We start from the raw sequence: 15,683 nt of genomic DNA, 5'->3' as shown, positions 1-15,683 counted from the left end.
AACCCTAGCCATCCGTTACATGCTCATTTAGGTTTGTTTTATGGAATTGTTATGATAGAGTATCTAATAAAATTACAATTTTACCCTGATAGTATTCAGTGCCTGTTTTTGAGTGTACAAATTCTCAAGTTCATAACACTACATAAGATATTAATTAATAAGAAACGTTTGTGATTCAGTCATGAAAAAGATGTAAAACCATTGCTGCAAACAAAATTGTCCTTTGATTTTCAGGTCTGCAGGACAACCCTTGGTTGTGTGATTGCAGTCTGTATGAAATGGTTCATTTTCTCAACTTCCCATCTCCATCGGTAGCTTTCATAGAGCCTCGCCTAAAGTGCTATTCACCACGCAGCCTTGCTGGAGTACCATTCAATCAAGTGGAGTTGAGGAAATGTCAGAGTCCGGTAATTCAGACTTCTGTGGCAAAGCTCACGACAATGATTGGCAGCACAGTCTTACTACGATGTGGCACCATAGGTATCCCAATCCCAGAACTGAGCTGGAGAAGAACTGATGGGAATCAAATTAATGGAACAGGTACGAATCTTTACCAACTGCCTTGTCTTCTTTTTATGATGCTCGTGACTTCCAATAGACTCATAATAAATATTATTTCAAAATACTTCTACATCTGCATTGATCTAAATGATCAATTAAAAGTGAATACACTATTAGTAAAATGATAAAGCCCCTTAATAAAGCTCAGAAAATCCAATGCCTAGATAAAAGATAAGTCAATTACCTAGCCGGGTTGCTCGCTCTGTTAGTTGTGGTGGTAGCCGAGGAGTTAGTGGCATTCTATGGCAGGACAAATCTAGAATTGCTAGTCAGACAAGATGGATGGACCTCGGGACATTTCCACACTGAGTCAACTTTCAGCTGAGTGAGGAATGGGGATGTCAATAATAATGATTATCGTGGCATGTAAACGTTGGGGTATCCTGATCAAAATAAATAATCAAATGAAAGATGAAATGATCTCTAAAAGGCCTAAAGTTAAAGGTGACACATTCCTTTGTCTTTTCAGGCAAAATATATATGTACATTTTTTTTATCTTTTACATTTTAAAAATTATAAAAAGTAAAATGGCCAATGCAAAAGTTTCGGCACCCTGCATGGTTAGTGCAAAGTGCACACACTTTTGAAAGTATCACAGCTTGCACACGCTTTTTGTAGCAATCCAAGAGTCTTTCAATTCTTGTTTGAGGGATTTTCATCCATTATTTCTTGGACAGTTCTGTGGTAATTTCCTGAAGAAGAAGCCATAGGCTTTGAAATAGTAACATAGTAACATAGTAACATAGTTAGTAAGGCCGAAAAAAGACATTTGTCCATCCAGTTCAGCCTATATTCCATCATAATAAATCCCCAGATCTACGTCCTTCTACAGAACCTAATAATTGTATGATACAATATTGTTCTGCTCCAGGAAGACATCCAGGCCTCTCTTGAACCCCTCGACTGAGTTCGCCATCACCACCTCCTCAGGCAAGCAATTCCAGATTCTCACTGCCCTAACAGTAAAGAATCCTCTTCTATGTTGGTGGAAAAACCTTCTCTCCTCCAGACGCAAAGAATGCCCCCTTGTGCCCGTCACCTTCCTTGGTATAAACAGATCCTCAGCGAGATATTTGTATTGTCCCCTTATATACTTATACATGGTTATTAGATCGCCCCTCAGTCGTCTTTTTTCAAGACTAAATAATCCTAATTTCGCTAATCTATCTGGGTATTGTAGTTCTCCCATCCCCTTTATTAATTTTGTTGCCCTCCTTTGTACTCTCTCTAGTTCTATTATATCCTTCCTGAGCACCGGTGCCCAAAACTGCGTAACTAGGGATTTGTACAGAGGCAGTATAATGCTCTCATCATGTGTATCCAGACCTCTTTTAATGCACCCCATGATCCTGTTTGCCTTGGCAGCTGCTGCCTGGCACTGGCTGCTCCAGGTAAGTTTATCATTAACTAGGATCCCCAAGTCCTTCTCCCTGTCAGATTTACCCAGTGGTTTCCCGTTCAGTGTGTAATGGTGATATTGATTCCTTCTTCCCATGTGTATAACCTTACATTTATCATTGTTAAACCTCATCTGCCACCTTTCAGCCCAAGTTTCCAACTTATCCAGATCCATCTGTAGCAGAATACTATCTTCTCTTGTATTAACTGCTTTACATAGTTTTGTATCATCTGCAAATATCGATATTTTACTGTGTAAACCTTCTACCAGATCATTAATGAATATGTTGAAGAGAACAGGTCCCAATACCGACCCCTGCGGTACCCCACTGGTCACAGCGACCCAGTTAGAGACTATACCATTTATAACCACCCTCTGCTTTCTATCACTAAGCCAGTTACTAACCCATTTACACACATTTTGCCCCAGACCAAGCATTCTCATTTTGTGTACCAACCTCTCGTGCGGCACGGTATCAAACGCTTTGGAAAAATCGAGATATACCACGTCCAATGACTCACCGTGGTCCAGCCTATAGCTTACCTCTTCATAAAAACTGATTAGATTGGTTTGACAGGAGCGATTTCTCATAAACCCATGCTGATATGGAGTTAAACAGTTATTCTCATTGAGATAATCCAGAATAACATCCCTCAGAAACCCTTCAAATATTTTACCAACAATAGAGGTTAGACTTACTGGCCTATAATTTCCAGGTTCACTTTTAGAGCCCTTTTTGAATATTGGCACCACATTTGCTATGCGCCAGTCCTGCGGAACAGACCCCGTCACTATAGAGTCCCTAAAAATAAGAAATAATGGTTTATCTATTACATTACTTAGTTCTCTTAGTACTCGTGGGTGTATGCCATCCGGACCCAGAGACTTATCTATTTTAATCTTATTTAGCCAGTTTCGCACCTCTTCTTGGGTTAGATTGGTGACCCTTAATATAGGGTTTTCATTGTTTCTTGGGATTTCACCTAGCATTTCATTTTCCACCATGAATACCGTGGAGAAGAAGGTGTTTAATATGTTAGCTTTTTCCTCGTCATCTACAACCATTCTTTCCTCACTATTTTTTAAGGGGCCTACATTTTCAGTTTTTATTCTTTTACTATTGATATAGTTGAAGAACAGTTTGGGATTAGTTTTACTCTCCTTAGCAATGTGCTTCTCTGTTTCCTTTTTGGCAGCTTTAATTAGTTTTTTAGATAAAGTATTTTTCTCCCTATAGTTTTTTAGAGCTTCAATGGTGCCATCCTGCTTTAGTAGTGCAAATGCTTTCTTTTTACTGTTAATTGCCTGTCTTACTTCTTTGTTTAGCCACATTGGGTTTTTCCTATTTCTAGTCCTTTTATTCCCACAAGGTATAAACCGCTTACACTGCCTATTTAGGATGTTCTTAAACATTTCCCATTTATTATCTGTATTCTTAATTCTGAGGATATTGTCCCAGTCTACCAGATTAAGGGCATCTCTACAATATTGTGGTCGCTATTTCCTAGATGCCCGACCAGCTGCAGATTTGTTATTCCGTCAGGTCTATTAGATAGTATTAGGTCTAAAAGTGCTGCTCCTCTGGTTGGATTCTGCACCAATTGTGAAAGATAATTCTACACCAATTGTGAAAATACGCTGAATAAACTGAATAAACTCATCGGAGTGTATTACAACTATATCTGCATTTGTTTTGCCACAGCAGTGTGGATATCATCCACACACATTTATTATTACGTCTTTGATTCCATTTCAAACAGAGGAAAGAACAACTTGGAAATCCTTTGCTATCTTCTTATGGCCTTCACCTGCTTTGTGAACCTTCACCATTTTCATTTTCAGAGTGCTAGGCAGCTGCTTAAAAGAACCTATGGCTGCTGTTTTTTGGCACAAGCTTAGAGTAGTTTGGGGCTTTATAAAGCTGGGAAATTTGTATCACTTGGTCTTTCCTAACATTGATAGTGAACAAGCCATAACCCTAACAGGCTAATTAAGGTCTGAAATCTAGGTCAAACTTATCTGATCACACAAATCTTTAAGAGTGCCCAAAAGTTTGCATCGGTCCATTTTGCTGTTTGTCATTTTAAAAATGTAAAACATTACAATATATACTAGTTGGCCCGTGCAAAATTGTTGCACATTGGTTGTTGGGGGCGCAGGCAATTTCAGGAAAATCAAGCTGGTCAAATGTAAATGTATTTAATGAGATGATGAACACAGAGAGGTATGTGTCTCACTGACTGACTGATCCCCCAACATTAAACATAATGGTATTTTACTTACTGATCAGAAGGGGTCTGATTGTCAGGACCTTGCAAAAGAACAGGGGTAGCAGCATTTTTTCCCCTCCACAGCAGTTCTGCCATCTATCTGCAGTGTAGGGAAGTGCAACACAGCCCTATGTATGTGAACGGAGCAGCCCCCTGTACAGCAGTGCCACTTTGACAGTAAAAATGATGAAGGAGAATTGACCCCATAATTGAGCATATTTACACCATTGTATAATAATTGGGAATATCCCTTTAAAAAAAAGTAATATCTGCAGATTATTTTACCTTTTTTTCCCCTACGGTTGGATTTTTTTTTTCAATTTTTGCAAGGTTGTTTCCACCAATCTCTCCCATCGGGAAACAATGTACAGTCTGAGTTATGTCAGCGCTGCAGTTTTTTTTCTTGTAACCAGAGGTGACTCCAGGTCACCAATAAGCTGCAACCTTAGAAGGAAGATAGACTTTTCAATGACTGTCCAATAATACAGAAAATCTGATGGCTCAGAACCTGTCCGGTCCATTTTAGGCTGCATTCATTGATATCTTCAGATTTAAAGCTGAAGTCTTAAACAGGTAAAGTTTTACTTTGATTCTACTTCCACAAATGTAGCAAATATATTATATGTACCGGCCTGAAATCGGCTGGGCAAGGAGTTTGGCAAGCTGGAAAGCTCCCAAGGCAAATGTTAGGATTTGTTTCAGCTTTTTGGTATTGTGCTTTGGGGTAGTGTGGTGCCACCTGCAGGTCATTTTTCCTTACTGCAGTTTTATGAAAAATAATGTTTAAAATGTATTTTATGATAATATCGTGGATGTGTGGTTTGTTTGGCTATTTTCTTGCTGAAGGGGGCAAGTTTACCTTTCAAATGTTGTATCATTTGTGTGTGGGTGCAGTCTGAACGGAGATACAAAGTAATCACCGAAAAAGAGTGTTTTGAAATAATATTGAAGGATTGTTTGGGCTCAAATACAAAGGATGTGTTTTAGCTTTAACTTAAGACCTTTTAAGGATCATTTCATTTTCAACTTGTTCAACTATATAGAATAGCAATAACTTTGACCAGGGGTGGCCAAACATTTACATGCCACTGTATGTGGTGGACATGGCATGTTAAACAGAGAAGGGTGCCAAGAAGGTTCTGTCATCAAAGAACGAGTGTGGAACGAGGTCAGCAATATGAGCAAGGCTCAAGTTGTCATCCTGCCCCTTCTCCTTTTGTTTGCATTTGTGGTAATCAGGCCATATCCTTAAGTATACACCTGGTCAGTTACATCATAATCCACAATTACTATTATACTCTGTTACATAAGCAAATATCTATCTCTGCTTGTATAAAATAAGATGATATTTCCAATTATCTGCCTGTGTGCCAACGCAATCAGTATCTAGTCAAGTTAGTGGTGATGCAGTCACTGCTGAATCACTTAGTAAACTTCTCTGACTTTTGAGAAATTATGACATGAGCTAAGCCTTACTGGAAGATACACATACAGGAAAGATATATATATTTGCACCGTGTTAGCCTGAGTAGTCTGGAAAGCTTAAGTGAACATCATGATTCAGTCCTGGCTGGACATCCTGCTAGTAAAGCCACCACAGATCTTTGTACTCATTGTTTTTGGTGATCTAGGGTGCACCAGGATGTTTGGAAATGCATCCCCCTGAGGAAGCTACTGCCTAGCCCTAGCAAAATGGGCATCAGAGACAAAGCACAGGAGTGCTAGCCTATTTTTGTACATGGGTGATGACCACCTTATTTGTTTTACCTAGACAAGTCTTTGCCAGTCCACTAGACTCTCCAGTGCTGTAATTACATGTCACGGCTGACCTTGCTCTTTCTGTCTTAGTATAGACTCGCATGTGGATATGCAGCAATACATTGAATTTACTTTTATCTTGATACGATATATTGCTGCTGTCCACTTTGATTGCCTCAATTAGATGACATATATACAAACATTATTACTTTGGGCTTTGTCACCTTGACTATGAGGGTATGTTTCCACAATCAGGAAACATAGCATAGTAAACAAGCGCCGCCCCCTTTGTACACACGGTGATTCCACCTGTGTTCATTGAGCACATATGGAATCACCGCATCCTATCCATAAAGTGGGTTATTTATCTTGCGGACATGGAGCGTCTCCGCAAGATAAATAGACATGCTGCAGTCTAGAAAGACGCGCCGCATGTGCATAAATGCAGGGCCGCCGGGTAATCGAGACGGGATTTCATAAAATCCCCTCCACTATGCTGTAACATCTGAACGCTGCAGATTGGATGCTGCGGCTGTACGCAGCGTCCAATCTGCAGCAAATCCTGAAGGAATACGCCACGTGGAAAGATACCCTTAAAGAGATGGCTATAAAACTTTTATTACTATGTGGACATTGACCCAGGGCTACTTGCATGCATAGCACTGCTTGCATTATCCACATTGGTTCTAATGTCACTGGTCTCACTTATGTTACTTTTTTGCTCATATTTTGTCAACGTACTTGTGAATGTATAATCTGTTTTTAGCATTTTTTCTAATAAAATGTAAATGGTTTTATCACGATATAGCATGGCTCATTGTTCTCATTATATTTGATATTTGATTGAGTTGCTGTGAAGACATATCATATGGGTATTTGTTGCATAAATACTGTATGCATAAACCATCACGAAGTTGATTAGGAGTATTTTCTTTATGTTTGGAAATATGTAGCTGCCTGCAGCACTTGTGCGCATTCCCACATACTCGTCCTTCTCAGGCTCTTCAACTTTTGGCGATTCCCTGTATATCATGGGCTGATTTATCTGTAGATTTCATCACTGATCTACCTGTAACAGAAGGGAACTTTGTAAAATTGGTGGTGAATAGATTCAGCAAGATGGCTGTTGTGCAGGTAGGTATGGCAGACGGCACAACATGCACAAACAATGGGATTGAATAAGGAGATTAAGACCCTAACAGTAGAATGTGAGGGATGGGGCATATCCTGACTCCAACCTGTGCCTTCATAGCCATCACGTGCCTAGTCCCTCATTGTCACCTCACTATTCCCTGGCTAGTGCACTGGCCAGCAAGGAGGCTAGCCTCACCACTGCAGATGATGTCAATACAGAAGAAGTGACTAACACAACAGACAAGGAAAGAGAAGCGATACTTAGCTACTGCCTCTGCTGCAAAGCTCCAAACAGCAGAGGATACAGCCCCAGGAACCCAAACTCCACAGAAGCAGCATCTACACAGCTGGCACTAGAGAGCAAACTCCAGGCTGATCTTCATAAAATAACTCTATTACCAACAGTCAGCTGATGCATCTTGTGGCTATTTAAAGGATGGTGGGAGTAGTCACCACCCACATCAGCTGACCAGCAACAAAACAGCTGCCAGCAAGGAAACTGACATTAACCCTTGCTGGCCCAAAAGGAAAAAAACATTAAAACTACAGCAGAACCAGGCCTATCATGAATCCAAAAATGAATCGTGCAAATGGCTCATTTTATTGTGCTACCTGCTTTTTAAAAAGGCTAAAACTTTGGTGAAAATTTTTATTAAAGAAATTGTGAAATTATGTGATTCTACAGGTCCTTCTCAAAAATTAGCATATAGTGTTAAATTTCATTATTTACCATAATGTAATGATTACAATTAAACTTTCATATATTATAGATTCATTATCCACCAACTGAAATTTGTCAGGTCTTTTATTGTTTTAATACTGATGATTTTGGCATACAACTCCTGATAACCCAAAAAACCTGTCTCAATAAATTAGCATATTTCACCCATCCAATCAAATAAAAGTGTTTTTTAATAACAAACAAAAAACCAACAAATAATAATGTTCAGTTATGCACACAATACTTGGTTGGGAATCCTTTGGCAGAAATGACTGCTTCAATGCGGCGTGGCATGGAGGCAATCAGCCTGTGACACTGCTGAGATGTTATGGAGGCCCAGGATGCTTCAATAGCGGCCTTAAGCTCATCCAGAGTGTTGGGTCTTGCGTCTCTCAACTTTCTCTTCACAATATCCCACAGATTCTCTATGGGGTTCAGGTCAGGAGAGTTGGCAGGCCAATTGAGCACAGTAATACCATGGTCAGTAAACCATTTACCAGTGGTTTTGGCACTGTGAGCAGGTGCCAGGTCATGCTGAAAAATGAAATCTTCATCTCCATAAAGCATTTCAGCCGATGGAAGCATGAAGTGCTCCAAAATCTCCTGATAGCTAGCTGCATTGACCCTGCCCTTGATGAAACACAGTGGACCAACACCAGCAGCTGACATGGCACCCCACACCATCACTGACTGTCGGTACTTGACACTGGACTTCAGGCATTTTGGAATTTCCTTCTCCCCAGTCTTCCTCCAGACTCTGGCACCTTGATTTCCGAATGACATGCAAAATTTGCTTTCATCAGAAAAAAGTACTTGGGACCACTTAGCAACAGTCCAGTGCTGCTTCTCTGTAGCTCAAAAGTGGCTTTACCTGGGGAATGCGGCACCTGTAGCCCATTTCCTGCACACGCCTGTGCACGGTGGCTCTGGATGTTTCCACACCAGACTCAGTCCACTGCTTCCTCAGGTTCCCCAAGGTCTGGAATCGGTCCTTCTCCACAATCTTCCTCAGGGTCCGGTCTCCTCTTCTCGTTGTACAGCGTTTTCTGCCACATTGTTTCCTTCCAACAGACTTACCATTGAGGTGCCTTGATACAGCACTCTGGGAACAGCCTATTTGTTGAGAAATTTCTTTCTGGGTCTTACCCTCTTGCTTGAGGGTGTCAATGATGGCCTTCTTGACATCTGTCAGGTCGCTAGTCTTACCCATGATGGGGGTTTTGAGTAATGAACCAGGCAGGGAGTTTATAAAAGCCTCAGGTATCTTTTGCATGTGTTTAGAGTTAATTAGTTGATTCAGAAGATTAGGGTAATAGGTCGTTTAGAGAACCTTTTCTTGATATGCTAATTTATTGAGACAGGTTTTTTGGGTTATCAGGAGTTGTATGCCAAAATCATCAGTATTAAAACAATAAAAGACCTGACAAATTTCAGTTGGTGGATAATGAATCTATAATATATGAAAGTTTAATTGTAATCATTACATTATGGTAAATAATGAAATTTAACACTATATGCTAATTTTTTGAGAAGGACCTGTATATGATTTTTTTTCCAACCGGGGGGTTCAATTTATTTCCACAATTTGGAAAGTGTTTTGTGCTTGCTTAGGCTGCTTTCAAACTAGCGTTTTTTCAATCCGTCACAATGCGTCGGCATGACATATCGACGGATGCGCCAAAAATAGTGAAAAAGGATGCAACGCATCCAGTAATTCGACGGACCCGCTAGACGGTTCCATCAAAAAACTGGATCCGTTGCATCCATCTTGTCAGTTTTTACCTTCCGTTTCATCTGTTTTTTTGACGGATCCATTTTCCATGCCTAAAAAAAATGGGAGTCTACCAAATGTGATTGGCTACTGGAAAATAGGGAAACCTATATATTGACTGTTTTTACACCCCATCTTTGACAGGGTTTAGGCTAGGTTCACATTGCATTAACAGCAGCCCGTTCAACACATGCGTTAATGGGCTGCTGTTAACGCAAGTGCCAATATACTAGCAGATGCTCTATCTGCGCTAGCAATGACGGACCCGGAAACGCTGCAGCCCGCGTCCCAGGGTCCTTCACTCAATGATGGCACATCGCGATGCGTCCGACATTGGACTAAATGGTGGAGTTGACGGACTACATTACACCGCGTTATGCCGCGGTGTAATGTAGTCTGTCTAACAGACAACAAAAAAGGAATGTGAACCTGGCCTAAGAGAAAGTGGCAGAGATGGAAGGAGTGCTTGTGAAGATTGTGACCATATGTTCTGATGTTATTTTTGAGACCAATAAGCTGGCAATAATAGTTCGGGAGAAGGAGGCAGCAGCAAGAGAGAGGATTCTTCAACAGTGACGTCGCCTATGGATACATCCAATAAACGCCCAGCGAATGACCTGGGGCGTGTATTCAACTCTCTTCATGGAGTTGCGGCAGAAACTGGATAAATTCTTTAATTATATTCGGATGAGACAGGAACACTTTGATGTTTTGTTGGAACTTGTTGGGGATGTCATCCAAAGGCAGGATCTCACCGGCGGAATGGCTGATGGTGACATTGCGGTTTCCATGTGCGACCATTTCGCCGATTATTTCACCTGAAGGCAGAGTTCCATGGCAAGATGACATAGTTTGAGATGTTTCTTTGGTGTCTCTGTCAATAATGTTTCTGTATGAAGTTTTATGATTTTATTGGCACCAAGTTTTACTTACTACCTTAAATTTTGGTATGTTTTATAATAAACCACACATGTTATACCTTGTCAACGTGTGTTATGCTTTTGCACCTTTTTTTTCTTACCACACTTAAATGAAGACACTTAACCCCTTTCTGCTATTAGACGTCCTATTCCATCCATGTGGGGTGGGCACTACTTCCCAAGGACGGAATAGTACGTCCAGCGCGATCAGCTGCGCTCACGGGGTGAGAGCGGCTGATCGCGGCTGGGTGTCAGCTGACTATCACAGCTGACATCTGGCACTATGTGCCAGGAGCAGTCACGGACCGCCCCCGGCACATTAACACCCAGCACACTGCGATCAAACATGATCGCAGTGTTTCGGCGGTATAGGGAAGTATCGCGCAGGGAGGGGGCTCCCTGCGTGCTTCCCTGAGACCCTCGGAGCAACGCAATGTGATCACGTTGCTGCGAGGGTCTCTTACCTCCTCCTCCCTGCAGGCCAGGATCCAAAATTGCTGCGGGGCTGCATCCGGGTCCTGCAGGGAGGTGGCTTACCAGCGCCTGGTCAGAGCAAGAGCTGGTAAGCTACCCTGCTGTGCCTGTGTGATCGCTGATCTGACACAGTGCACAGCAAAGTGTCAGATCAGCGATCTGTCAATAAAATGTGATGCCCCCCCTGGTGCAAAGTAAAACAGTAAAAAAAAATCTTTACATGTGTGAAAAAAAAAACCTAAATAAATAATAATAAAAAAAAATATTATTCCAATAAATACATTCCTTTATCTAAATAAAAAAATAAAAGTACACATATTTAGTATCGCAGCGTCCGTAACGACCCATCCTATAAAACTGTCCCACTAGATAGCCCCTTCAGTGAACACCGTAAAAAAAAACAAGGCAAAAAACAACGCTTTATTATCATACTGCCGAACAAAAAGTGGAATAACACGCGATCAAAATGACGGATATAAATAATAACCATGGTACCGCTGAAAACGTCATCTTGTACCGCAAAAAACAACCTGCCATACAGCATCATCAGCAAAAAAATAAAAAAGTTATAGTCCTCAGAATAAAGCAATGCAAAAATAATTATTTTTTCTATAAAATAGTTTTTATCGTATAAAAGCGCCAAAACATAAAAAACTGATATAAATGAGGTATTGCTGTAATCGTACTGACCCGAAGAATAAAATATATATTTTACGAAATGCGGAACGGTATAAACGCCCCCCCTTCCCAAAAGAATTCATGAATAGCTGGTTTTTGGTCATTCTGCCTCACAAAAATCGGAATAAAAGCGATCAAAAAATGTCACATGCCCGAAAATGTTACCAATAAAAACGTCAACTCGTCCCGCAAAAAACAAGACCTCAAATGACTCTGTGGACCAAAATATGGAAAAATAAGAGCTCTCAAAATGTGGTAAAACAAAAAATATTTTTTGCAATAAAAAGCGTCTTTTAGTGTGTGACGGCTGCCAGTCATAAAAATCCGGTAAAAAAAAACGCTATAAAATTAAATCAAACCCCCCTTCATCACCCCCTTAGTTAGGGAAAAATAAAAAAAAATAATTTTTTTTTATTTATTTCCATTTTCCCACTAGGGTTAGGGCTAGGGTTACGGCTAGGGTTAGGGCTAAGGTTAGGGTTAGGGCCAGATTTAGGGTAAGGGGTGGGGCTAGGGTTAGGGTTAGGGCAACAATTAGGGTTGGGGCTAAAGGTAGGGTTTGTATTTGGATTACATTTACGGTTGGGAATAGGTTTGGGATTAGGGTTAGGGGTGTGTTAGGGTTAGGGGTGTGGTTAGGGTTACCATTGAGATTAGGGTTAGGGGTGTGTTTGGATTAGGGTTTCCATTATAATTGGGGGTTTCCACTGTTTAGGCACATCAGGGGCTCTCCGAATGCGACATGGCATCCGATTTCAATTCCAGCCAATTCTGCGTTGAAAAAGTAAAACTGTGCTCCTTCCCTTCCGAGCTCTCCCGTGCGCCCAAACAGGGGTTTACCCCAACATATGGGGTATCAGCGTATTCAGGTCACATTGGACAACAACTTTTGGGGTCCAATTTCTCCTCTTACCCTTGGGAAAATACAAAACTGGGGGCTAAAAAATAATTTTTATGGAAAAAAAAAGATTTTTTATTTTCACGGCTCTGCGTTATAAACTGTAGTGAAACACTTGGGGGTTCAAAGTTCTCACAATACATCTAGATAAGTTCCTTGGGGGGTCTAGTTTCCAATATGGGGTCACTTGTCGGGGTTTATACTGTTTAGTTACATCAGGGGCTCTGCAAATGCAACGTGAGTGACGCCTGCAGACCAATCCATCCAAGTCTGCATTCCAAATGGCGCTCCTTCCCTTCTGAGCTCTGCCATGCACCCAAACGGTGGTACTCCCCCCACATATTGGGTATCATCATACTCAGGACAAATTGGACAACAACTTTTGTGGTCCAATTTCTTCTCTTACTCTTGGGAAAATACAAAACTGGGGGCTAAAAAATAATTTTTGTGGAAAAAAAAAGGATTTTTTATTTTCACGGCTCTGCGTTATAAACTGTAGTGAAACACTTGGGGCTTCAAAGTTCTCACAACACATCTAGATAAGCTCCTTGGGGCGTCTAGTTTCCAATATGGGGGTCACTTGTGGGGGGTTTCTACTGTTTAGGTACATTAGGGGCTCTGCAAATGCAATGTGACGCCTGCAGACCATTCCATCTAAGTTTGCATTCCAAATGGCGCTCCTTCCCTTCCGAGCTCTCCAATGCGCCCAAACGGTGGTTCCCCCCATATATGGAGTATCAGCATACTCAGGACAAATTGGACAACAACTTTTGGGGTCCAATTTCTTCTCTTACCCTTGGGAAAATAAAAAATTTGGGGCGAAAAGATCATTTTTGTGAAAAAAATATGATTTTTTATTTTTACGGCTCTGCATTATAAACTTCTATGAATCACTTAATTGGTCAAAATGCTCACCACACATCTAGATAAGTTCCTTAGGGGGGTCTACTTTCCAAAATGGTGTCACTTGTTGGGGGTTTCAATGTTTAGGCACATCAGGGGCTCTCCAAACGCAACATGGCGTCCCATCTCAATTCCAGTCAATTTTGCATTGAAAAGTCAAATGTCGCTCCTTCCCTTCCGAGCTCTGCCATGCGCCCAAACAGTGGTTTACCCCCACATATGGGGTATCAACATACTCAGGACAAATTGTACAACAACTTTTGGGGTCCATTTTCTCCTGTTACCTTTGGAAAAAAATAAAACAAATTGGAGCTGAAATACATTTTTTGTGAAAAAAGTTAAATGTTCATTTTTATTTAAACATTCCAAAAATTCCTGTGAAACACCTGAAGGGTTAGTAAACTTCTTGAATGTGGTTTTGAGCACCTTGAGGGGTGCAGTTTTTAGTTTGGGGGGTGCAGTTTTTAGAATGGTGTCACACTTGGTAATTTTCTATCATATAGACCCCTAAAAATGACTTCAAATGAGATGTGGTCCCTAACAATGGTGTTGTAAAAATGAGAAATTGCTGGTCAACTTTTAACCCTTATAACACACTAACAAAAAAAAAAAATTACTTCCAAAATTGTGCTGCTGTAAAGTAGACATGTGGGAAATGTTATTTATTAAGTATTTTGTGTGACATATCTCTGTGATTTAATTGCATAAAAATAAAAAATTAGAAAATTGCTAAATTTTAAAAATTTTCGCCATATTTCCGTTTTTTTCATAAATAGTCGCAAGTAATATCAAAGAAATTTTACCACTATCATGAAGTACAATATGTCACGAGAAAACAGTGTCAGAATCACCGGGATCCGTTGAAGCATTCCAGAGTTATAACCTCTTAAAAGGACAGTGGTCAGAATTAACGTGCAAACCGCCCTTGGGGGTAAAGGGGTTAACAATAAAATAGTTTTTAAATAAAACCAAATTTTATTTTACATATTTTTATTAAACACTTTTTTTTATCCTTTTTTGGTAAAACACATTTTTTAAAATCCTTTTTGGGTTACACACTTTTTAACCCTTTTTGGGTTAAACAAAATATTTTTACAAATGTTTATTACACAAATTTTACAGTTCATAAATCTGTAAATTGTGGGGTGGAGATACTAACGGAGGGGCTGGAAGGTTGGACCACGTCGATAGTGAGGGAAAGCCTACTGGATTGGGGTTGATATGAACTGGAAGTGGGGAAAAAAACATGAGGCTGAGCATAGAGGTCAGGTTGGACAGGGGGTGGTGTTGGTGTAGATGGCAAAGTAAATGGGGAAGGAAAATTTGACAGGGAAGGAAATACTGGGGAGGACGTTTGATATTGGGCCTAGGTTGGGATTTGGGCCTGGGTTGGGACTTGGGCCTGGGTTGGGACTTGGGCCTGTGTTGGTAATTGGGCCTGTTTTGGGGATTGGGCCTGTGTTGGGAATTGGGCTGGAAATTGGGCCTGGGCTGGGAATTGGCCCTTGGCTGGGAAATGACAATTGACTTGGAAAGGGATGCTAGGAGATGCAGTGGCTGTGTGGGGAGGTGTGGGAGTTGGAAGGGCTTGGGTGATGATCTCGACTAGAGCAGCATGGCAGCCTTGCATTATCTGCATCTGCTGGTCAAGTGTTAGCTTTTCCATGCTCCTGAGCATTGATTGGAAAAAAAAAGGTTATTTGGAGATTCCCTGGCATCTGAATGCATCCTATCCAAGCGAAAGCTGTGTTCACTGATGCGTGTTTGCACCATGTTGAACCCAGCAGCCACTTGCTCTCCCAAAAGCTTGAAAGAGCTCTGGAAGGATGCAATCAGATGCAAGAACTCAGGAGCATAACTCCTTTCCTGACCCCTCTGTCACTGCCGCCCCGAACCTAATGGTGGTCTAGAGGTGGCAGGATCAGAGGGGTGGGGTAAAGGGAACGCTAAATCATCACCAGCAGCTTCAAGTAACAAAGGCTGTGATGATGCTCCAGCGCGGAGGTTGAAGTGGGTGGGGCAGAGGTACCGGAAGGGCCAGATGAAGGATCAGAGGGGTGGGATCTAGCGACATGGCCCACGGTGGCGGACTCCTGTGGGATCGCTCCAGAGGGGTCTAAGGTAGAAGCAGGCTCCCGAGTGCTGCAGAAGGTGCTGTGAAATAATAAAAAAAAATTAATATATTGATAGGAAAA

General features: G+C 41.1%; 1 protein-coding gene across 1 annotated transcript in view; it reads left to right on the top strand.

The window, feature by feature from the left end:
• The window catches only part of LRIT1 (leucine rich repeat, Ig-like and transmembrane domains 1), a 73,288-nt gene that overhangs the window by 22,080 nt on the left and 35,525 nt on the right, over nt 1-15,683 (top strand). The window contains exon 3 of the mRNA XM_069753138.1: nt 235-540. Coding sequence (XP_069609239.1) covers nt 235-540 — 306 coding nt within the window. The remainder of the gene's footprint in view (nt 1-234; nt 541-15,683) is intronic.

The sequence above is a fragment of the Ranitomeya imitator genome, chromosome 2, assembly GCF_032444005.1.
Source record: "Ranitomeya imitator isolate aRanImi1 chromosome 2, aRanImi1.pri, whole genome shotgun sequence".
In the NCBI taxonomy this organism is placed as follows: domain Eukaryota; kingdom Metazoa; phylum Chordata; class Amphibia; order Anura; family Dendrobatidae; genus Ranitomeya; species Ranitomeya imitator.
Note: the sequence above shows the minus strand (reverse complement) of the source record. Positions and strands in the feature narration are given on the sequence as shown.